The sequence below is a fragment of the Erigeron canadensis genome, chromosome 6 (genome assembly GCF_010389155.1).
Source record: "Erigeron canadensis isolate Cc75 chromosome 6, C_canadensis_v1, whole genome shotgun sequence".
NCBI classification, from domain to species: domain Eukaryota; kingdom Viridiplantae; phylum Streptophyta; class Magnoliopsida; order Asterales; family Asteraceae; genus Erigeron; species Erigeron canadensis.
The window spans coordinates 35,109,063-35,132,788 of NC_057766.1; the positions used below are offsets into that span (position 1 = coordinate 35,109,063).

Here is a 23,726-nt window from a genome sequence, read left to right on the forward strand (position 1 = left end):
TTATTGAAAAACTTAATTGGAATTGGATCATTGATTTAATTTACCTGGATACCATCAAAAATGGAAACTAAACTAATTAAAAAAGGAAATACAAAGGGAAAGATACCTACTTTTATATATCACTCACTTTTCGTGAATGAAAGGTAAGGCATGACATGCAACACCACATTATCAATTTAACACTCACCACTTACTCAAAGTATTCCACACTCACTACTACACTACACTACTTCAACACCCAAAATATACCAATATATCACTACTAGACTAGTTATTAAACTAATTCCATAGTTTATGTTATATGTCACATAAATCTTTCTATATGTTAGAAAGCGTACATAAAACACTACTTGTAAAATTTTGTTAGCATAACTTCAATCAAAGTATATATAATAAAAGAAAACTATATATGATTGAAAATGTATCTAAGATGATAACATAGCTAGTAGTCTGTAATTTATCACAAATCGTGTTAATTTGATTAACTACAGATAATACATATGGGATGAGTGTTACATGTCCTCAACCACTAATTAAATTGGGTTAACTTAACTATAGATACATATGGGCTGAGTGTAACATGTCCTTTCTTGTTAGTAATGGCAATCAACTAATGCCACGGTGGAGAAGACAAGAGGCCGTTGTGATGAACTAGTCGCGGTGAAATGATTACTTGAATGGACGACATCATCCACAACCTCCGGGGCTGGTAGGTTTAGATCAATAGATAGAACATGTGACTTTTCGGTAGTATGCAGGGGACTTATTGTATCAATATTGATCATTTGGTTTGTAGAAGGCAGAGGTGCACGGTGTCGTCTCATGTGACCACCAAGAGCTTGACCTGACAGAAACTCTGATCCGCAAATAGAGCATTCATGAATTTTCCCCTTCTTGTTGTTGCTTGTCTTGTTTTCTTCGTAATGAAGATGGAAGTGATCTTCTTTAGGAAGTTCTGTTTTAATAATGGAACCAAAATGGTTATTCTTGTCTTCAATAGTGGTAATTTTGGGTTTCTTGTGACTAGCTCGATGTCCACCCAAGGCTTGAAATGATGGAAAGGCCCGATTACATGTTTTACACTCGTAGTTGTGTAAACTAGAATTGGAGGTGGTCATCTCTGTTACACTTCGAAGTTTTAGCTGCTTGTCGGTTTTCTGATAGTGATGATCGAGATTTGTAGGTTTGTCGCTATAAGCCAACATGATCAAGCAGTTGGCCATGTCTTCCTCTTCCTCATCAGATGACATATAACCACCACTATAGGAGCTTGAGCTTGTTTCAACAGCCAAACCAAAAGACGAACAAGGCATCTGGTGATCCATACGCTTTTCTGTGTGGGCTCGATCACCGCTCATGGATTCAGGGATAAAGTCCAGTACGATCCTTTGGTCTAGATACAACTAACTACTTTGAAGTCTTTTTTATAGAGAGACTTGGTACGGGACCAGTAGTGCTTTATGGATTATATGTGGAAGGAGTGAAGCTATTGGTTCCCATTATATATGGTATCTTAATCAATAATTAATGGTGTAATCATAACTTGCTATTTTAGTTTGCTTTATAGAGTGAGTGATAAAGAAACTACGAGTATTAATCTGGTGAAAGCCATGTCACAGAAACAACTTGTTATATAAATTGTTTGATTTAAATAAATGTTGCTTAGACTTGTATTTATAAACTTAGCTATCAAAAAGTTGCTTACAAATTTCATTTTATATATTCAAAGTGAATGGAAAAAGAATATATAGATAAATTAAGGGGGAGTGAGTTTTATCTCTTCTCTTAGTTTCTGTTAAATGACAAATGAAATTAGTTCAACTGGTAGATGAGTTTTTGGATTTTCTCATAGGTTTTGGGTTTATGATCAACATCTCGTAGGTTAGAGTACGTATAGAGGCTTCACCATTATATGGTTAGGTATCCCAAATCGACTGTTAAAAAAACAAATTTCTATTAATACTCATTTTTTGTTACATGTACTTTTATTTATGTTAACAAAATAACAAGTAACCTAAATAATAAGAAGCTAGTATAAGAAAAGAATGTTCATTGTTCAGAACAAAAGTTGACCTGTAAAAAAAAGGTTATAGATAATTCATGTTGTATTACAATATGACTAGGGATGACATTATATAAGGTATGGATGTTATTCACAAATCTACTTCACTCATTTATTTTTCATCATTACTATCCATATTCATTTTAAAATGTTTCATCGATCCATATCTGTATCTTTTTGTTTTTTAACTGCCAACAAATAATGTCCGACTACTAGCTAAGTTGGGTAGACCAAGCCCTCCATCTCCGATTTCCGGACAGAATCAGCGACTCAAAGATCCACTGATTTCATTTTATTTTTGTAAACAACAATCGAAATTAGCATAGTGGCAAACTACTAATAATTGAATAGTAGTAAACGAGACATTTACAACAGGGGCATAAAGTACATGCGACCCAATTTAAAAGAAGTTTTGCTCCTACGCAAGATACCAAATAAATGAAAGATACTTGATGCCACTTTTTAGAGTACTTACTTTCGGTTCAGGTAAGTTCTTAACCTGGCATAACCCGAATCAACATAGTATTTTCTTAGATAGATTGGTGAAATAAGAGAACTTTCGTTCGGCGCTTAGGTTAGTTTTTGAATTAACATAAACCCGAATTGAATGAGTATTTTTGTAGGTAGATTGGTAAATTTGCACCACTATAGTTCTAATGTATTAGAAGCCAATGTTTGAAACAAGTTACAGGGTATATAATTCAGTGTCAAAATTAAGTTAACCTATTCAGCTACTTTAATTAGTTAAAAGTCAGGCTTAGAGGAATAGATAGCTAGCTATTAAATAAAGGATAATAACCACTGTGAGTGATCAGAGTGCACTGAATGTATATTTTGATTTTTAAGGTGGAAGTGGAGCAAAGTGTTCAAAGAAATCTTTAAGTAGGCAAAGTACTATATGTGTGTTTGTGATGTTTAAGTAGGACAAGCACTTACTTAACAGCAAGTATTGTAGTAGATAAATATGCAAATATTTCAACTTCAGTTTGCAATTGCAACACATTATAATCTGAACAATACTATCAACATAATGTGCAGTGTGAGATTGAAGAGTAATTAACACTGGATACCCAAATTGGATATTGGAGTTAAACTACAACACCTATACATAACAAGTTCAAAAGTGATTCTTAGTCCAATATCTAAGATGGTTCAAAGGGCAAATGAAGGCTAGCTAAAAGCGTGCCACGCGAGATTATCTAAACATACTTAAATTAATATATGCACAATGACACAGACTAGCACAATGTAGCACTGTAAAAAAAGTAGTCAAAAGGTTTTAAAGTTATGGTTCCATAACAACAGATATATGTGTTCTAGTATTCTCTTGAATGTCTACCAAAACTGCACTTTAGAAAGCAACATTTCAATTATTATGCCATTAGGTATCTACTTGGATTTATCTAAGATTAAGAGCGTGTGACAGAGAATAGCTTAGGAGGAAATGTGAACAAATTAAAACAAGTGGAAGATTATGGCATCTTAAAGATAGCTTTCATATATGGTTAGAAGACTACATGGAACAATAGCTTGTTTCAGAACAAAACTACATCACGTCTTTTTAACGATCAAACGAATAAATAAGCATGGTGGGCTAAATACAAGAGGTGCTTCGCTGCTGACCAACGATGGTGTTAGTGTTGCCGCCTTTGGATATCCCTAATGGAGTCCACTTTGAATCATACCCTTTGACATATATTGCTAGTTTCACAAAATGGTGGTCCAAACCATTCAACATTATATATATATAGTGGAAAGACTTTGCATAAAGTTATTATTCTGTTTATGAAATGCCTCTAATGAAGCTATGTGGTAAGCCCATCTGCAAAAAACAAAATGAACCATAGGGACTACTGGTGAATATGGCATATAATATTAGACAAATAAAAATCTTCTCCCCGTACGCAATGCTTCTTAATTACTCCAAAAGATCGACGTGATTATTGCAGGGTATTTGAAAAGCGGAAAATCCTTGATCCACTCACATATTATTCCACAAGACTTGACACTGTTAAGTGATGCGACATCACACACATCTCAATCAAACATATACTTCTTGTATGTATCTCCACACACACTCCTAAGCAAGTTTTTGGAAGACGCTAATCACACTCTAATCACTCAAAACACATCCTCTTCACCCGCGGTGGCCGGCCATTTTCCTCGCACTATGAATAGCACATAGGTTGACTACCCCAGCTTTCCCAGATTTACTCACTCCCTTTTCGCGGGAGCATACCGAATAGTCAAATACCCTAAACCATTTTGCTCACTTTAAGTTACCAACAGACCGGATTCAAATCTTGGCTAGGTCTTGTGGGGTTTATGCCATAAAGATTCACTATCAAAAAAAAATTTATTTGATTACACTTGGTTATAAAAAATGTGAAAAAATTTATGAATTTAATCACATATAAAAATATGTAGAAAAAAGTTACATTTAAAAGTGTGAATAAATTTCAAAAGTTATAAATGTGTAAACAAAATGTTAACACTTAAAAGTGTGAACAACTGTCAAATATTTTCAACAACTTGTAAGACATGATTTCTTTACACCCTCCATGTGTGAAGAAACAAGTGTTACAAATTAACTTTCACACTCTTAAGTGTGAACAATTGATATATTTTTACACACTTGAAAATGTGAACTTTTCTTTTCCACATCTATAAGTGTGTAAATATTGTGATTTTTTAAATTTCTTTCACACTTTGAAATGTAAATTATTCCTACAGACTTTTAAATGTGATTAAATTAACAAAAGTTTTCACATTTTTTAAAGGTATTGAAAAACAAGTGTGAACAAATAACATATTTGTTATAGTGATTAATTCTTTAATGGTATATAAGTTTACTGCTTAAAAAAAAAGGGGAAGGTTAAGTAAACTTTTTGATTTTCCCTTCAGAAAATTAAGTTGATAAGTTGTACTCGTTGGGCCATCGAAAATGGGCTTATGATTGTTTGTCCAAAAAGGTTTACAAGTTGGACTCTGTTTTTCCGGTCTATGGTCCACTTTATAATACCAGTGTTTTTGACTTTTCTTTTCTTAAGGAACACTTCATTTATGCTAGTTATCATTATCACATGAAATAAAAACCCATTGTTTGCGTATATGCTGTATGCAAGTATGCAATTATGCATAAATGTAATTATTATGTAAACCAATCATTAAATTGATCAAAACAATTAATCATGTAACTTTATTCTTCGAAGGAAGCCGGAGGGTTCATCTCCCTCATCTCCCTCCAATTATCCAATCAAATTACCTCACCTTATTTCAACCCTTCAACCTTTTTTTCAACCTTTTTTAGTGGCATCCGATACTCCCAACCTTTTCTTTAAAAGTTTCAATACTTATCCTTAACATTTAAAATTTTGCATTCTAAACCCTTTAAGAATATAGTTAACCAAATTATATTAAAAACTAACATTAATATTATTTAATAAGTTCGTTACACAAATACGCTTAAAAACTAACACAAATATTAATTAAAAGTTACAATCCCAGCCATACTTCTCGGCAATAGCACGCTTTCGATTGAGGACCCATTCCAACATTGCACCCGTGGCTCGATGATGTGATTTGTTGAAAAACTTGTAATCTTCATTTTCTTGCTTCGTGTCGGTTAGTTTGTTTTTTTTCTCCTTTTCCTCAATGTATTTTTCATACGCTTGTTGATGCAACAATGCGTTCTCGTCTAACATTTGAGCTTTCTTCGCCGTGTACTCCTGAACAAAATCGTTGACACTTGACTTGGATGACGATTCACTAACGGGTTTTTTTCCTTTTCTTGATCGGTTTTCAATGGGAGGCGATGGGTCTTCATTAAGATTCGGTAAAATTGGGTCATCATTGCTAGCCGACTCATATTGGCCCGATTCGGTTGACTTTCTTCGTTTCTCATCGTTTGAAAGCTCATCTTGGACGTTTTATTTGGTTGAGAAATAGCGTGTAGTGGAAGAGGGGAAATTGGTTCGGGTCGATAGTATTGTTGCGAGGTTGACCCACTCGTCTGAAATGGATCAATGGTACTTGATGTTGTTGTGGTCGCACCATTTGTTGAGGCTGCCGATTTTGGTTGTGGTGTGATCGAACGGGTTGTTGTGGTCGAATCATTTGTTGAGCCCGTCCACGACCACCTTGCACCTTTGACATTGAGTTTTTCATTCTAGGATCCATATTTAGGTTTATATGTTTGTGTATATATGTTTGGTGATCAAATATGTAGTGTTTGTATGGTGTGTATGTATATATATCAATGGTGGAACTGGTTTTCTAAGCCCAAAAAACAACCCTAAACTTTCGAAACGAGGCAAAATGGGTCCCTAAAACGGTAACTATACCGTTTGAATTATTTTCATTTAACCCCCCCTAACGGTCACCTTAAGCTTCAACACCCCAACCCTCCGCGAGAATGAAGCTCGCCAACCCCATATCCCTCCTCAACTCGCTGCAGTGGCGGCCGAACCATTCCCCAACTCGCGAGCTCGCTCCATCTCTCTTGGCATCTCACCGTCGACTCCCCCCCCCCCCCCTTAATTTGTTGACATTTGTTTCAAGCTCATAACCCAAAACTCGATGAGTAAAGGTGCTAATAAGGTCTATACTTATAACACACTACTTCTAAACCACTTCTAACACTATTCATCACTTCTAGACACACCAAGAACACCCCCTCCTTATAATCCTCACTTCTAACCAACTTCTAACACTATTCATCTATTATTATATTATTTCATTTTTATTTTTCATAAAATTAAACAAACACATTTTATTTTAATTAAAACATTAAAACACTTAAAAATAAAACACATAACACATTGAAAATTAAAATAAATAAAAAAAACATTAAACACATTAAACTAAAAAAACAAAAAAAAAAAAACAACAAACTAGATATCCTTAAAATACGCCCCGTACTTCTCGATGAGGTTTTTGCACGTAGCCCCAATTTGCTCCAGCTCGTCTTAAAATAAGACATTTTGGTTGACGAATTCTTGAAAGAAAGATGTGTTTTTTAGTAAGAAAATGTAAGATGGAAGTAGAATGTGAAGAAATGATGGTGAAATAGTGTTGTTTAAATAGAAATAAAAAAATAAAATAAAAAAAAAATTGAGAGAAGGGGAGCGGGGTCCTAGCCGTTGCTAGTTCAAAAATTCAAAAGTTGGCTTTTTATTTTTATTTTAAGCATTAGACATTCGACTTTGGGCCCCACTTCAAGCAACAGATGCACGTCCGTTTTTGGAAGTAAACACAAGACGCAGTCCCAAGACGCGCCCGTGCTACTAACGTCCACTGCTTCTTCTGCGTCCGACGCGTCTGGGACGCATTATAAGGAACGGCCTAACTTGTAGCTCAAGTCTATATCTATACTATCTATATCTATACTATATTATAAAGCAAAAAGTTCTTGTCTAAAATTTTAAGCTTCAACATTTACTTTCTCAAAATACCCCTTCTATCAATTATATATTTACTAAATACCCTTTCTCTCTCCTCAAATATCAATTAATCGTCTTTTTTCTCTCTCCTTCATAAATCATTTATTCCTCCAATTCATTCAAAATCTTTTATCTCACAAACCGTACATCGATAAATTATAAAATTTATATAGGTGTTCTTAAAATTTCATGCTCTTTCATTAGAGATGTCATTCGATATACTTTCGACGAATTTTTAAATCCGATGGCGGAACCCGGTTAAGGCATTTGGCTATCACACTTTATGACCTATCACCCCCACCATCTCACCGCTACAACGCGCGGGTACTTACTCTCGTTATATTATAAAGCAAATAAATCTTGTCTAAGATTTTAAGTTTTAACATTTACTTCATCAAAATATTCTTCCTATTTATTTTATATTTTTACCTAAAATAACTATAATACTTTTTATCTCTCCTCAAATCACAACCAATCATTTTTTATTCTCTCTCCTTCATAAATTATTTTATTCCTTCAATTCTTTCAAAATTTTTTATCTCAAAAACCGTACATCGATAAATTATAAAAATTATATGAGTGTTCTTAAAATTTCATGCTCTTTCATTAGCTATGTCATTCGATATACTTTCGACGAATTCGAGGATGAAACCTGTACAGCTAAGGGCGGAGCACCGTCAGGTAGATGATCACCTCATCACCGCCACCGCTACCACCGCCATTAAATCACCACCCCGTCATCACCTACATCACCACCGCAACACACATGTACTTTTTCTCTTTAACCTTAAAAATCAACGCTATCTAGACTTCAATTTTACGCTCAATCCCGTTTTTGTAACTAGGAAATACTATTCTTCAATGTTGAATTTTTATGCTTTAGTGGGTTAATCAGACTTCATCTATATGGTTTCGTTCAAAAATCACGTTTAAAATCCGTATGTTGTAAATATTAACTTACTTATCTTAATAACTAATAACTGGTCATATATACAATGTTATATTAAATGACGATGCAGTCCATTTGTTAATTTTATAATTATTCAATGCGTGCTACACATGTGAATACAAGGGGATTGTCATAAGAATTTGAAAAACTTTCGCATTGACTATGTAAATGCATTTGCCCCGTTGAAATTCCATGTGTGATAGCTATTTTAAAACCATGTACGTAGTTGAGGTCGAGTGATATCAAAGTTTTAAAGGATATATAGAAAACTTACATAACAATGAAGTGATGAACCACTTATTACCTCCGATCCTTCGGTTTCATAGCTCAACTATACTGTTCCACTTTTTAATTAAAAAAACAAACCTTATAAAACACTTTTAAAAAAAAAGAAGAAGAAGAAAAAGAAATTTAAAGAAATAAAACCGGATGTTTAAATTATTGCTATAAGACTGAAGCGCATAAAAGCGATCATAAAACGTACTGTAGCTGTGATAGGCTGATGGTCTACGTTCTTACTTGTTTAGGACTTAGCATACTTAATAAAAATAATTAATTCATTAACTAAATAAAAATGTTTCTTTTATGATTTAATAAAAAAAATAATTTTATTGACTTAATCTATTTATATGCAATGGGATAACTTATACATTTTTGTCAATTCAGTTATTTAATGAATCCAGTCATCTTAGGAGTTACAAACAAACAAAATAAGATTCGACATAAAGACTACATAAAATTGCCCATAATGCAGGGTTAGAGATGGTCTTAATTACCCAAATATTGATTTTGGTTAACTATAATGAGCATGATACCCGCGTAATGCGGCGGCGAGCAGACGATGACCATGGTGGCGACATCTATTGGTATAGGTAAAACGTAAAAGTATTTGATTTAAAGAGGTTAGTAGAGATATTTTATAATATAATAGACTAATGGTGTAATTTAATATTAAGGGTTGATGGTGATTTAATTCATTAAGGGTATTATAGTCAATTTGCATGTTTCATTTATTTAAACTTTCAACATAGGGGTTATAATTTTTATTTAAACTTTCCACATAGGGGTTATAATTTTTATAATGGCAGCCTTAAATCATACGAGTCACCAAAAACTGCATTTTACACCTGCAGTTATCACCACCCTTTTTCCAAATTTCACATCATAGTATGGTTCTAATTTTAACTTCAATTTCTTGGAGTATAACAAATCGAAAAAGTTTAATAAATACATCTATGATTATAAATTTGACTAAAAGTCAAATCTCTATTATGTAAAATGCATTAACAAGAGTCTAGAACCATTCTCTTTTACCTTCGCATTGAGATACGGCTTTCTATATCCCGCTTTTAACAGACAAGATTGAGCATTGTTGTTATTGTCGTCGTCTTAACAAGAGTCAAACTTAAAATGAAATTCTTTGGTATTTGGTCTTTGTCGAAGAATCACAGTCTTCAGAAAACTCCCTTTGATTGTTAAACTCACCACAACTGTTGCCAATAATTATCATGCTACGTGTTAAAGATTGTTGACGTACTAAATGGTTGACACGTGGCAGAGGTGGGATCACCAACGGCGGCGGCGGAATCTGGTATGTGTCCAACTGCGGAGGTGGGTGGTGCCATTGTGGTAGTGGTCCCACCAGTAACAGATTCTGTAACAAAGGCCCTGCTTTCATCACTGCTTCTAAAAATTTCCCATTTTCCGGCAACCCCTTCGTCGGAATCACAATTTCCGGCGCCGGAAATGGGATTTCCAGGGGTGGTGAAGAAACGATGCTCTCTTCGCAATCAGAGGAAGAAAACCCGTAATTTGTAATGGGCTCATCTTCAATGGTTGAGACGCCGGAGTACAGGGGAGGTGTGGTGGTTTCACGGTGGTTATGGTGGTGGTGATCAAGTTGTTTTTGGAGAAATAATTTGTCAACAAGGAGAGATTGGTAATTTTTCCTTGCTTCATTTCTTTCATTAATGACGTCATTAAGAAGATATTTGAGTTGGTTTAACTCATCATCTTTTGCTCTAATCTGTTCTTCAACACTTAATTTTGTTGCTTCAATATCCATAATTGTTGTTGTTGTTGACCAAAGTGGTTTTCTCAAATTACACATGAAATATAACAAAACTTTATGAAAGTGTGAAAGAAAAAGTACATACAAGAGTTATAAAAAAAAAAAGTGATAAAGTGGTGATCTTTTGTTTACATTAATATGGACAATCAAGAATGTAGTTGAAGTGTGGCCATATTGTGAATAAATTTGTGTTTGTAAAAAAGGGAGAATATGGAACATATGAATGTAGTTGGAGTGAAGTGTGGTTGGAGACTTGGAGTGAAGTGTGGTTTGTATCAATTGGTCTTTTAAAGACTAGCTTGTGATACTCATCTTTGTTACTCCTAGTTTTTTTCTGGAACATTAAAAAGGATATATTATTGATATCAAAGAGAAGCTAGGAATGTTACCCCTAGTCTAGCTAGCTTTTGTAGCATCATGAAATTCTTCTATAGAATAACCTTATTTGGTTAATGTTTGGTTCATGTATATTTAAACTTTGGTACTAGCATTTTACCCACGCAATACAGTGGCGGTGGTAGTAGCAGCGGTGTGGTGGTGGCGGTTGACAATGGCGGCGGCGGTTGGTAGTGGTGGTGACAAAAATAATTAATATAAAAGGGGTAGGTAGTCCTTTTAGGAGTTGATGTGTCTATGTTGTAAACTATTTCATTAAGTGTATTATATGTATTTTAAGTGAACATGTTCAAATTAATGAATAAAAAAGAGAAAGTTAATTAATTAATTATGGGTAGAATGGTCTTTTCGCATGAGGACATTTTTATGAGATAGAGTGTTGAAAATTGTTAGTAGAGCGATTGTGATAATGTTTATAAAGTAGTATAGATAACATGTTTTTCACATTAAATCTATCAGGGGGATTTTTCCCTTATTGCCCGAAAAAAGAAAAGAATGTTTTTTACATTTTATTTCACATATTATACACGACATAAGCAATCAATGATGGTGTACAAGCATCCAAAACATGTTGATTATGAATCAAATTTTTTGTTTTTTTAAAGAAACAAAGTTTAGAGATACAAAGATAATAAATAACAAATCTCTATATTATTCAAAAAGACAGAAAATTCCTTGCTGTAAGTTTTAAAACAAGTGTCCATTTGTTCAAAAATAGCTGTCCATTTTTAAAAGTAGAATTTCAACTTTACCATTTTATACTTGATATAGTTCTTAAAAAAAGTTAATTTTGATATAGTTCTTAAAAAAAGTTAATTTATTAAAGTATATGCAAATATGTAGTCATGAGTCATGACATCAAGAAAATTACTACGAGTAATTTCTTTATTTTGTACTTGAATAAATATGAATACTTCAAACTTTTTGGTAATGTTGGTTCATAGAGAAAAATGGTATCTTTGTCAATGTCAAAATTTTGTAGTTGCTTGCATGTGCCATATCGTTATCATCATTGACTACCATGTAATGTAATGCCTAGACATTTACGAGTATTATGAAAGAAATAGCAGTGTTCTTCCTTTTGTTGAGCAAAATTGTAAATATTCTTTTAGTGTGCAATATTAGTTTTTAATTAGTAGGGTAAATTATACATTTTTCATTTTTAGTCACTAAACTTCAAAAATTACAAATTATACACTGAACTTGCCATTTTTTTTTTCACTTTTGGTTACCGCATTAACTTTGTTACCTTTCCTCCATTAACTTGCCCGGATTCATTATTTTTTTTCCAGCTTTCGTCTTTTTCGTTTATTCCATTATTAAAAGTGATAATCGATGAAAAGTACACTCAAAACTCAATCCATTTATATGATTTATTACAAATTTATATAACACTAACAAAAATTATTACGATTAAATCATAAGGCGTTATCGATTTTTCAGAGGAAAAAAATCTAGAACACGTTACTCCGGATAAATGTTACAATATTTTCTTTTTATTATAGTTTAGCTATAGTTAATAAAATAAATTACGGAAAACTATGACAAATTCTATAACACAAACAAAAATATTTACAGTTAGTTTGAGTAGATGAAATAATTGATATTTTTTTTAACAACGGTGAAATAGTTGTCAGTTAGAAATTTTTATTTATAAAGTTAGATTTTTTTTAGTGTCTCTGTTTGGATTTGTTAATCTTCTTATGTCTACTTTAACCATAAATATTTTTGTTTGTGTTATATAAATTTATATATTTTTCCTTAATTCATTTTGTTAACTATTGCTAAACTATAATAAAAATAAGATATTGTAACGGTTATCCAGAGTAATGTGTTCTAGATTTTTTTTTTCTCTGAATAATTGATAACGCCTTATGATTTAACTGTAAATATTTTTGTTTATGTTATATAAATTTGTAATAAATCATATAATTGGATTGAGTTTTGAATATACTTTTCATCGATTATCACTTTTAATAATGAAATAAATGAAAATGACGAAAACTGGAAAAAAAAAAAACTAACGAATCTGGGCAAGTTAACGGAGAAAAGATAACAAAGTTGACGCGGTGACCAGAAGTGAAAAAAAATGGCAAGTTCAGTATATAATTTGCAATTTTTGAAGTTTAATGATTAAAAGTGAAAAACGTGTCAAGTTTAGGGACCAAAAGTATAACTTACCCTAATTAGTAACTATTTTAATTTGACAAAGTAATTTATATTACTTTTTTTTATTAACAACCTTCTCTTTCAAATAAATATCTTACCTATTTTTGATAAAGAAAAAGTATTTACTAAATAGTCAAATTCAGTCCACTTACTATTAAATTAAAATTCAAATTCTAACAAAACCTAACAATTTGTCCAAACATATGAACATTTCAGAATACTTGAATAAGATAAATTATAATACGAATTTTATAGAAAATTTGGACAAATATAGAGGTGGTGACGTGAACCTAACTTTCTCATTGAACTTTGGAAAAGGAATAAAAATGGACCCCGTTTGAACTACAACATAGTCTTCTTCTATGGAAGATAATATTTTGGGTTGTGACTTGTGACCGGTTCTCCACTCACACAACCAGACTCACATGGATTGCAAGAAAGAAAAGTTGTCATATACTTGATTTCATTTTCCATAGTGTGTATTCTTATTATTGTTCTTATCTATTATTGACATTTACAAACGGAGAAATGAGAATATGGTTTTATACATAGTGAAGGGATAAGTAAGAACCAATATATATATGGTGAGAACTATTAAAAATTTATCTTTTTAGAGTTCAGAGCTATGCTCATACCGTATTAAACTGTCACCATCTTTTGGATCGTCGCCTATCAAATCCAATTCTCATATGCGTCAGATGATAACCCCTTTGGAACGGATGAGGGCAACGTCCGTACCGTATCTATACGTTTTCAACACGTAAGTCATATGATTTTTTACAAAAAAAAAAAAAAACTTTTTAATTTTTTTTTTTTTGAGTGGGTTTTTATTAAAAGAAAATAAAAAACAAAAAAAAAATCAAAAAATTAAAAATTAAAAAACCACACCAAAAAGGAAAAAGAATGATAGAAACTAATGGTTCTCATAGTTCTCTCTATATTTGTTGTTCTCACATTAACCTAACCCTTTATACATAAACTTAAGTTTCTAACACCTACTCATTTTTCTTTTACAAATAGTATTCTTTTCACAAACACATACTGTACAGTGTGTATATATATTGTCATATTTCTTTAAATGTTATTTCAATTTAATTAATATATGTGAGAATGTTGAAAAAAAAATTCGGTGACATGTTACTATATTAGGCCTCTCCTTAAAATGAGTTGTGTCTTCCCCTATTCTTTCACTATTCATCAGTTTTTCTCTCTTTTAAAACACCCCTTCCTTATAACCCCTTATTCTTCTCCTATTTTTCTCCTCACATCATCTTTTCGGGCCCCACTTTCCTTCACAAAACGCACGTCTAATGTTAGAACAAACCTTTTTGGATGCTCTGAAAACGCACCCGTTGCTAATAGCGTCCTCCCCCTCCTTGGCGTCGGACGCCGTCAGACACAGGGAGGACACCCCTTATAAGTACCGACCTTATTGATTAATTATAGTATGGTCTTGAAAGATAATCAATTCGTTTATTAGTTTATATATCTGGAGTCTATATCTATTGATGGGGAGTAATATATATATATATATATATATATATCATCACAAATTTACAATAAGTTAACTATCTTAAGACGATGTGGGTCTCGGATGTGAGTTTTTTCCAAGGTTTCGGGTTCGAGTCTTGAGTTTCTCATCTCAAGGTATTTTCCATGAATAGGGGGTTGTAGGTCCAGCAAGTCGCTGGTTAAAATTGTCTCAAATACGTTTGAATCGAAATTAACCTAAAAAAAATAAAAAATCTTAAGACGATTATTAATAACATCGGGTATCATCAAAGTAAACTAAGCAACGCCGAATGAAGCTGAGAACCATACCATGTACTCTTAGATCGAGAACTACTATTAAATAAAAAGATCAGTGAGTGAATTCAAGTGAACTTTTTTACCGTTAATAACCATTTTAAATAAGAGGATCAATGAGTGAATTCAAGTGAACATCTTTACCAAATGGTACATGGGATCCTTGGCTCCCATCCAATTACCATTTTTTTACAAATATTTGTCTAATTAAGGAGGTTTTGAACTCGAAACCTTTTACTGAAGAAATATGAAATCACCTTGGTGGTTGTATCATGGAAAACTTGGTTAGCTTGAAACTATATTTGACTAGAAGTAACATTAAGTTCTATCGGAAACGAGTTTGAGTTGAGACTGAACTGAGTGGGAAGAAAATAAGGGCGACCTAGCCTCCACGTCACCTAGTTCGCCCCCCTTGCCACACACACCGCGCCCCAATGGCGAATCCCCTTCACGGCGACCCCCCCCCCCAACTCACCCTTCTCCCTTTGACTTTTCACACTCTCCAATACAAGGAGAGTCATTGGGGCTCTAAAAAAGAGGCCGGATTTAATTTTTAAAAAAAAACTTACCTTTTTCCTTTAATAATCTTTTACCTTTACCATTTTTCCAACAACAACAAACACAACTTTCACCTCTTTTCTTCTCTATTTTTTTTACAAAATGTTTCCTAACAAGTTCAACAACAACAACCACCCTTTTAACCCCAATTATCACATTCCACGACCAAACAATCAAAATCAACTACCCGATTTGTTGAATGATTATCTTAGCGCACTTGCAAACCCAACTCTTTCAAATGATTCAACAAATGAAGGTGGATCAACAGATGGGTTGGAGTAATTGGAGCATGCCACCGCCACCACAATATTATGGGTCGTCTAGTCAACAAAACATACTGGGGTCATGCTTTGATCGACAAACACTAATCGATACTCCACCAAGTCAACCACCCCTTTCTCCTGATGTTGAAATCGTCCAAGAAACACAATAACAACAACAACCAACCAACCACAACAAGAACCACCACAACTAAAAGCACGGCGCCCGCATAAGAAGAAAGCGGGTGACGAACCACGGGTAAAAACCGTCCAACAAGTGTGGCTACCGGGGAAGGAGATGAATCTATGCATACTTAATCTTGCATTTTCACGACTACTTATTTATTTTATTGGAATAATTGTAGAAAAAATGAACTACGAGATGTATAATATAATCCTAATTTTAAATTTCCTGACTACTTGTTAAATTTATTGAAATAATTATTAAGAGATTGAACTACAAGATGTACGTATAAGGTATAATATAGTAATGAGAAATGATTAATCCTCATAATTTATTAGCTTAAAGTTCTCCTAGTTTATTGGATGGTGACATGTGAAAATTTAAAAAGAGAGTTTAGGAAAAAGGCTAAGTGAAATCAAGTTGTCATATATATAACTAGATAACTATAAGAGGGAATTGAAATATGATACGAATCTTCTTTAAATGTTCTAAGAGATTATTTTTTTTAAAAAAAAAGAAGGAGAAAATGACATATAGGAAAAAAAATATGATGTGGAAAATAAAGACTAATGCCAACTAAGATAAAAACTATACTCTCTTAGTTATATAGAGAGAAATTTTAAGAGGACTTTTAGGTTAATAATTAAAAGGATCAATCTTTTTCGTATATAGTAATTACTGATTTTGATATATATTATTACGGTTATAAACAAATAAGGACCCATTAGTGGACACTTTTTTTTGGACACTTAAGTAATTGAAAATATGATTAAAGATTAATAATAAAGGGGTTGAAAACTTTACAATAATGATTTACATATATATGGGCTTTATTGTCTGTTACTGTTAATTAAAAAACAGATGACTAGATATGCTTAGAAAAAAATGCTTTTTGTTTGATATATTGATCGATTTGTAAACTAAGCAAATCAAAAATATTTGTTCGTCAAGAATAAAACTAGTGAGACTTCAAACCCTATGGTATATGATCACGATTCACGATTATAAAAATAAGTCTTTTTTAGGTCGAAGGAAATGGGGCTTCTAACCCGGCGGCTTCGGCCCTAACCGCTGGTTAGCAACCGGGAACACTATCCCCACCAGGCCGCTTGGCTTCCAGGTCACCCTCACAAGGCGCTTCATTGTGTTTTACCAACACATACTCCCACATACATAAATCAATCATTGAAGATGTTTCATCCATGACAATTCCACTCCCACAACTTTTTTTAGGCTACTCATGGAATCTTTAAAAATCACGTGACATCACCACATACAAATAGTATCAACCAAGGTCATACCACTCCTTTTAGGCTAAGAGGAGTTGTATAGCCTCCCTTGAAGCTACTTGCATATGGTGGTGTCATGTGACATATGGAGTTGCCATGAAAAAATAGTGTTGAGTACCGTTGTTTGTAGAGTGAATGAGACTTCTAACAAATGGTTTATGATGATTGGTTGAGGATTTAAATGTAAAAGTATAAAAGAAAGAGACATAGTAGAGAGAAAAAGAAGAGTTAGTCTCTCATGTGGAGAGTCCAAAATGCCAAGCGACGTAACGTGGTAGCGTTCCCGGTTGTTTGCCGGCGATTAGGGCCGAAGATGCCGAGCTAAGAGCCCCACTCCCTTAACCTTAACCTTAGCCTTAATTAGATAAATGTATGTTATGATGTGGGTTACTGTGCAAAGACTTTTAAATGCAAAGCTTAACTACTACTAATAATTTCTCACTTATAATAGTTAAATGTTCAACTTAATGATATTTTTCTTCTCAACAAAGTGCGGTGCACTAGGTGAGCGGGTACAACTTAACAGAAGATCAGAAGCCTAATAAACACGGCTTAAGCAAATGAGCTCAAAATTACCATTGCAGCTAGTAATTAAGTAATTCAATATAATTCAAATCGACCACAAACTACTCAAATAGACGTTCGAGTCGAACTAGAGTGTCGAAGTTTTATTACAACTTTTTTTGTAATTGAACATATAGATAGTGTTATCACATCATGACAAGCCTAAGTCATTTTCAACAACATCAAGCTAGTCTATGCTATAAAAACCAATTAAAATAAAATGTATGAAGTCCAATAATAACATTGGTTTGTACCGTATTGATTATCGAATCTAGCCAAGTTCAAAAACATTAATAACTAGAATTTGAGCTCATTAAATTTGAGTCGGGTGTGAAAGCTTTATGTTAGATAATGTGAAATAGAGTCAAGCTTGAGCTACAATACACACATATATTCATATTCACGATTACCATAGATCTGTCTCTATTTAACTATTGATCAAAATCTCACACTAGCTAAAACCACCAAGACACCTATCAATATGAAGTTTACACATCAATCCAAATTCAACAAACATAACCAAGAAAGTAACATAAGCAAAATATTCCCCCACCTTCACGTACATACCGATTCTTTCTTCATATCTTCATCATATCGGTGGAAACATGTAGCCTTGTTGACGCCGTGTGTTTAATTTATGGACAAATAATAAAGATAGTAAAAACCACACTTATACTCAAATAATTCAGCCATGCCAAGATCATGAAAACAAGCTGGTTGATTATGTCTATTTGACAACTGATACTGGACATGTTGCGTTCTGCACTACATAGCTACTTACACTCCCAAGCAAAACTCTGTATAATGACACACATACAATGATTTTAGGTAATGAAAATCAATACGTAAATGTTTGTATATTCTAGATTATCTATAAGAAACCGATATGTACATGACAAATTTGAATTTTATGTTGTATACATATATACTCGATCACTTCTTCCCTCGTCAATGTTTTTTTTGTGTGAATAATGATTCAAATTTCAAAATTAATTAATACATATATACCTTTTGATGGTACCCAAGCCTCTGCTGCCAACGACTAGAGTATCAAGCTTGAGATACCTTGCAGCTTCACAAAGCTTCTCCCTTGGATCTCCCCAATACACTTTGGCCACCGCCTTTGCCTAAATGAGATGAATATAACAACATCAAATGATACACCCATACTTTGTTGTATATACAAGAATCATATCATCATATGGTTTAGCTAGAGAGGTCAAAAGGTCTACTTTTAACCCTTGACAATATCTCGATAGATGTCATTTTTAGTCTCATTTGAAACAATTACGTATAGGTCTACATATGGAATATATGAAAGTGGACGAGAGTTTTCTCGATCGATCTACATGTTTATTAGAAAATGAATCTGAGATATAAACGTGCAGTTTAACTCAGATATTTTGGCGATTGTTTTTGAACTTTCTCCGTACGTGACTTTCACAATATACATTTTAATTAAGAGAGATATCGTGCCTGACACCTGATGATCAATAGACCATTTTAATAGTTATTGGTGATTGTTTACAAGTGTGTAAATCTTAGAAAAAGCTTATAAATAAAGTAAGAAATTATTGTATTCCAATCTCTATGGGTTTGTAAATTACTAATAAATTGGAAGCATTACCTTTTTAGTCATTGAAACAGTGTCAAGCATGTCCAAGAGCTCTGAATCGTAGGTAATACCATATTTTTTGCATACGCTCATCTCTTTCAACTCGACCAATGGTATCAAAGCTGCATAGTTATAGCTAAAGATTATTATTATAGGGTCATACAAACTTATCCGTAAACTCCAAACTACAAGTTTATAATCATTTTTTGAATTAAAAGACTCCCTTTACAGACAATATGTTATAGAATTTTGAATGATTCGTATAAATAATTTTATATAGAGTTAATTACTGAAATGGTACCTAACGTTTACGTCATATTACTGGTTTCATACCCTTCGTCCCTTCCTTTCGAAATTACGCTGATCATACCCAACATATGCAAATCTCCACTCGGACCATACTGGAGGCCAACGCCGTCAGGTGGCCGTTAAAACCTTCCCCACGTGACTTGCACGTTAGGGGTAAAGATGTAATATCATGTTTCTTAATTACTGAAATGGTACCTAACGTTTACACGATATTGCTGGTTTCATACCTAATGTTTCTTAATTACTTAAATGGTACCAATGTTTAGTTATTATTTATTATTTATTTTTTTGTATTTTTTTAAATTTGTTTTATTTTTCTTCTATAAAATTCTCCAAACAAGTTACAATTTAATGAAAATAGTCAAAATGCACTTAGAATCCACTCAAAAATAATACCAAATAAGTATTTCATAACAAAATATAAGTTTCAAAGTTCACGAATAACAAAAAATAGAAATAAACTATCATAAAAACAATTTTTAAAAATTTTGCGAGGAAATTTTTTTCTTATGAAAATATCGAAAATACCGCAATGGTAATACCATGGAATATACCAGGAATACCATAAATACAAGTCAATATTTACTGTGACACAAAGCTTAAAGTAATGTTTTAAATACCGGTAAATACCGGCTAATATTTATAGTATTCCTGGATATTTCTGGTATTACCGTTGCGGTATTTCCGATAATTTTTAAAAAGAAAATTTAAAATTATTTTTATGATAGTTTATTGCTATTTTTGGTTATTTGTGAACTTTAAAACTTATATATTGTTATGAAATATTTATTTGGTATTATTTTTGAGTGGATTATAAGTGCATTTTGACTATTTTCATTAAATTGTAAGAAGTTTTGGAGAAATATTTATAAAAGACAAATAAAATAAATTAAAAAAAATTTTAAAAAAAAATGAATAACTAAACATTAGGTACCATTTAAGTAAATTAAGAAACATTAGGTATGAAACCAGCAATATCGTGCAAACGTTAGGTACCATTTCAGTAATTAAGAAACTCGATATTACATCTTTACCCCTCACGTGCAAGTCACGTGGGGGTGGTTTTAACGGCCACCTGACGGCGTTGGCCAGTATGGTCCGAGTGGAGATTTGCATACATTGGGTATGATCAGTGTAATTTCAAAAGGAAATATATGAAACCAGTAATATAGCGTAAACGTTATGTACCATTTCAGTAATTAACTCTTTTATATATTTAGAAAGTCTTCTCACTTAGTACCTAAAAAGATGAAAAAACCCCTAATAACTTAAATTTAATTATTAATAATTAAAAGTAGATAAGTCAAAACTTGGATTATATGGAAACCTTTGAATTTATTAAAGGTTAAAGGTATACTCAATGAAATTTCAAAATTTATGTACTCCGTAACTATGACAATTTTAATCGACACTATGACAAATTTTCCAATGACAAATTTATATTTCTCCTGAGAAATAATTTTCCATCTTTTATTCCACCTCCCCCCCTCCCCCTAGATATGTAAAAACTAATGTAATACTTTTTCCGACCTATTTTAATTGTCATATTTTCTTTTTCTTCGTATTAGTTGATGAAAATTATATTAATGAAAAAAACATTTAAAATTCAATCATATGCATAACACAAACAAAAATATTTACGGTAAAAGTTGACAGAAAAAGACTCAAAAAGTCAAAATAGAACACTTAATATAAGACCGAGAGAATAATTATTTCTATAATGTTTTCTCATCTATATGCCTTTTCTTCATTCTTTTCATCATTTTTTGTTAACAAAATTCATCAAATTAGATGTTTATATATGGTGAAAATGAGTGTATAAATGAATGAAAAGAATACTAATGATTATAACAATTGCTTTTACCAAAAAGATTATTTTTTTTATTAAAAAAGGGGGAAAAAAAAGTTGAAATGGCCTAACCTGAAAACCGAAATTTTGTCAAAAATTAGTATAAATAATTAAACTCGATCCAAAGTGTCATACTTGTGCAAATTTTGAAAGGTCGATAAAAAAAAAATACACATGTAGCAATATACAAACGGAAAATTATGTTGGCATGTTTGGTCCTTAACTCATTCATTAACTAGTAGAAAGAACGTACGTACACCAAGGAAAACCCAAAATAAATTATATATACGTATTGAATTACTTACGTGATCCAGTATCAGCAAACAGTTTTTTGTTAACGGGATCAGACTTGGGAGACAAGACAAGGATGATAAGAATTGTGTCTCCAGCTTCAATCAGATTATCAATAGCCCATTTCAAGGCTCTTTTGCTTGTTGCTGAGTAATCAATTCCAACCCCTATTGTACGAGCTTTCGCCATCTATCCTTTAGTTTCTGCTTCTTTTAATGTTTTCTTTTAAGTCTATCCTAATATTACAAACAAGTTATTATGAATGCATGGTGATATATATATTTTTCCGGTGGTTTTGCTTTGTGATGAAGTGGGGGAGCTTCTCGAACAAAGTAGAATGGAATATTTAATTACTTAATTAAGCATCTAAAAAGTAAGCCTACTACTCATCTACTATTAATAATTTGTAGCTATAACTTTATAAATAGTAATAATAAATAAATAAACCATGCCTACCGCCTACTACGTATCTACATAAGACAACCCACATTCGAATATGTGATGAATACAGCAATACAGCATACTTGCATTGGCCCAGTCACAGAAAATAGGCCCAAAGAAAACCCATTGGAAATTTTATGTGGTTGTTCAAATCAATGTTACAACTTACAACGTATAAGGGGGTAAGGAGTGGCGAGCAAGCCGGAGAATTTATGGCACGATACCGGCGGTAACACCGCCGCCGACATCGATTTTATGCTTGAGCGGCTTGGTTGGAGGCTTGTGAAACCGCTGTCCATAAAATCAAAACTCACGTGAGGCCCTGAAAGTCCCTTTGCCACCGGATCAAACGAGATTAAGTATCTAATGTATAAGTGCGGAAATTCTTATACAAAAGCAATCAACAACACGAACACGAATATGAATAAACTGGAACCATATATTACTTCGGTACATGCAATTACAAGTAACACACCAGGTTCGGAATACGAAAATATGAAAAACAAAACGACTGGAAGATTAACCTTAAACATAAGGCTTAATCTCTATTTATACTAAAACTTAATGGACTTGACGGACCTCGAATTTCATGGACCGAGCCCAACTCGAGCTTGACCATGTCGAGCTCGACCAAGTCAACGTGTTCACCAATTCGAGGTTGACTTTATTATACTCGAAAACTTAATGTTTATTACAAGTACATATTCAATAGACTCAAGACAAACTTCTATAATGATGTTGTCACCCGGAAATGCACCAACAGACTCCCCCTTGACATCAGCATTTAGAAGTTTTCATCGATCTTCAAAGTCTTCACTTGTAATGTATGGAAATAGTAACAGAAATGCCCAATCAAGCACTCCTTGACTATTGCTATCACTTATGACAATCATTAGTTAAAAAATTTGCAATCAACAAATTTTCGTTAACTAATAATATAATGTCTTCTTTTGGTAAGACTTGATCTTTATGCGCTGCACACTGATCTTCAAACTGCAAAATCTCTGTATCTTTATGACAATTAACAAATCCAATACTCAGATTGTAATTCTCCCCCTGAACAATAACATCCAAATTAATCTCCAAGCAATATTATCATGCCAAGCATCATCACTTCAAAGTAATATAGACATCATTGCCTCCTCATGCAATTCGGATATCATCACTTCAAATATTATGCAAAATAACATCGCTCAATCTATTTTGATCTTCAAGCTTAACCGACATATGATAAAGAAGTTGAATCTCCAACAATCAGCATCGAATTTAATCAGCTCTCACAACGATAAGAAATGCTGTGACTTGAATTTCAGATATGCAGCACTCACAAGATCCATGTCTTCAACCAATAGTGTCTGACTTTGTGTTGTATCTTCATGAATCCACCAATCACCTGAAGTCTTTCATATCAAATATCCCCCTCAAGGTAAGCATCTCCAAAATAATAGAGAACCACTTAATCTGCAACCTCT

The 23,726-nt window shown here is 32.8% G+C and overlaps 3 protein-coding genes across 3 annotated transcripts; all 3 read right to left on the reverse strand.

Annotated features, from left to right (window-relative positions):
- Positions 1–388: 388 nt before the first annotated feature.
- On the reverse strand, positions 389–1,532 carry LOC122605566 (zinc finger protein ZAT5-like). Its single transcript, XM_043778525.1, has one exon. The coding sequence runs from the start codon at positions 1,356–1,358 to the stop codon at positions 594–596; it is 765 nt and encodes a 254-aa protein (XP_043634460.1). The 5' UTR covers positions 1,359–1,532; the 3' UTR covers positions 389–593.
- Positions 1,533–9,622: 8,090 nt separating this feature from the next.
- LOC122605977 lies at positions 9,623–10,757 on the reverse strand. The gene has a single exon (XM_043778942.1). It carries the CDS (start codon positions 10,560–10,562, stop codon positions 9,858–9,860), a length of 705 nt encoding a protein of 234 aa, XP_043634877.1. The 5' UTR covers positions 10,563–10,757; the 3' UTR covers positions 9,623–9,857.
- Positions 10,758–18,207: 7,450 nt separating this feature from the next.
- Positions 18,208–22,017, reverse strand: LOC122606195 (universal stress protein PHOS32). Its single transcript, XM_043779155.1, has 4 exons — positions 21,828–22,017; positions 19,377–19,486; positions 18,758–18,876; positions 18,208–18,546 (listed from the first exon to the last, which is right to left on the reverse strand). The coding sequence occupies exons 1-4, from the start codon at positions 22,000–22,002 to the stop codon at positions 18,477–18,479; spliced, it is 474 nt and encodes a 157-aa protein (XP_043635090.1). The 5' UTR covers positions 22,003–22,017; the 3' UTR covers positions 18,208–18,476.
- Between the last annotated feature and the right edge of the window lie 1,709 nt (positions 22,018–23,726).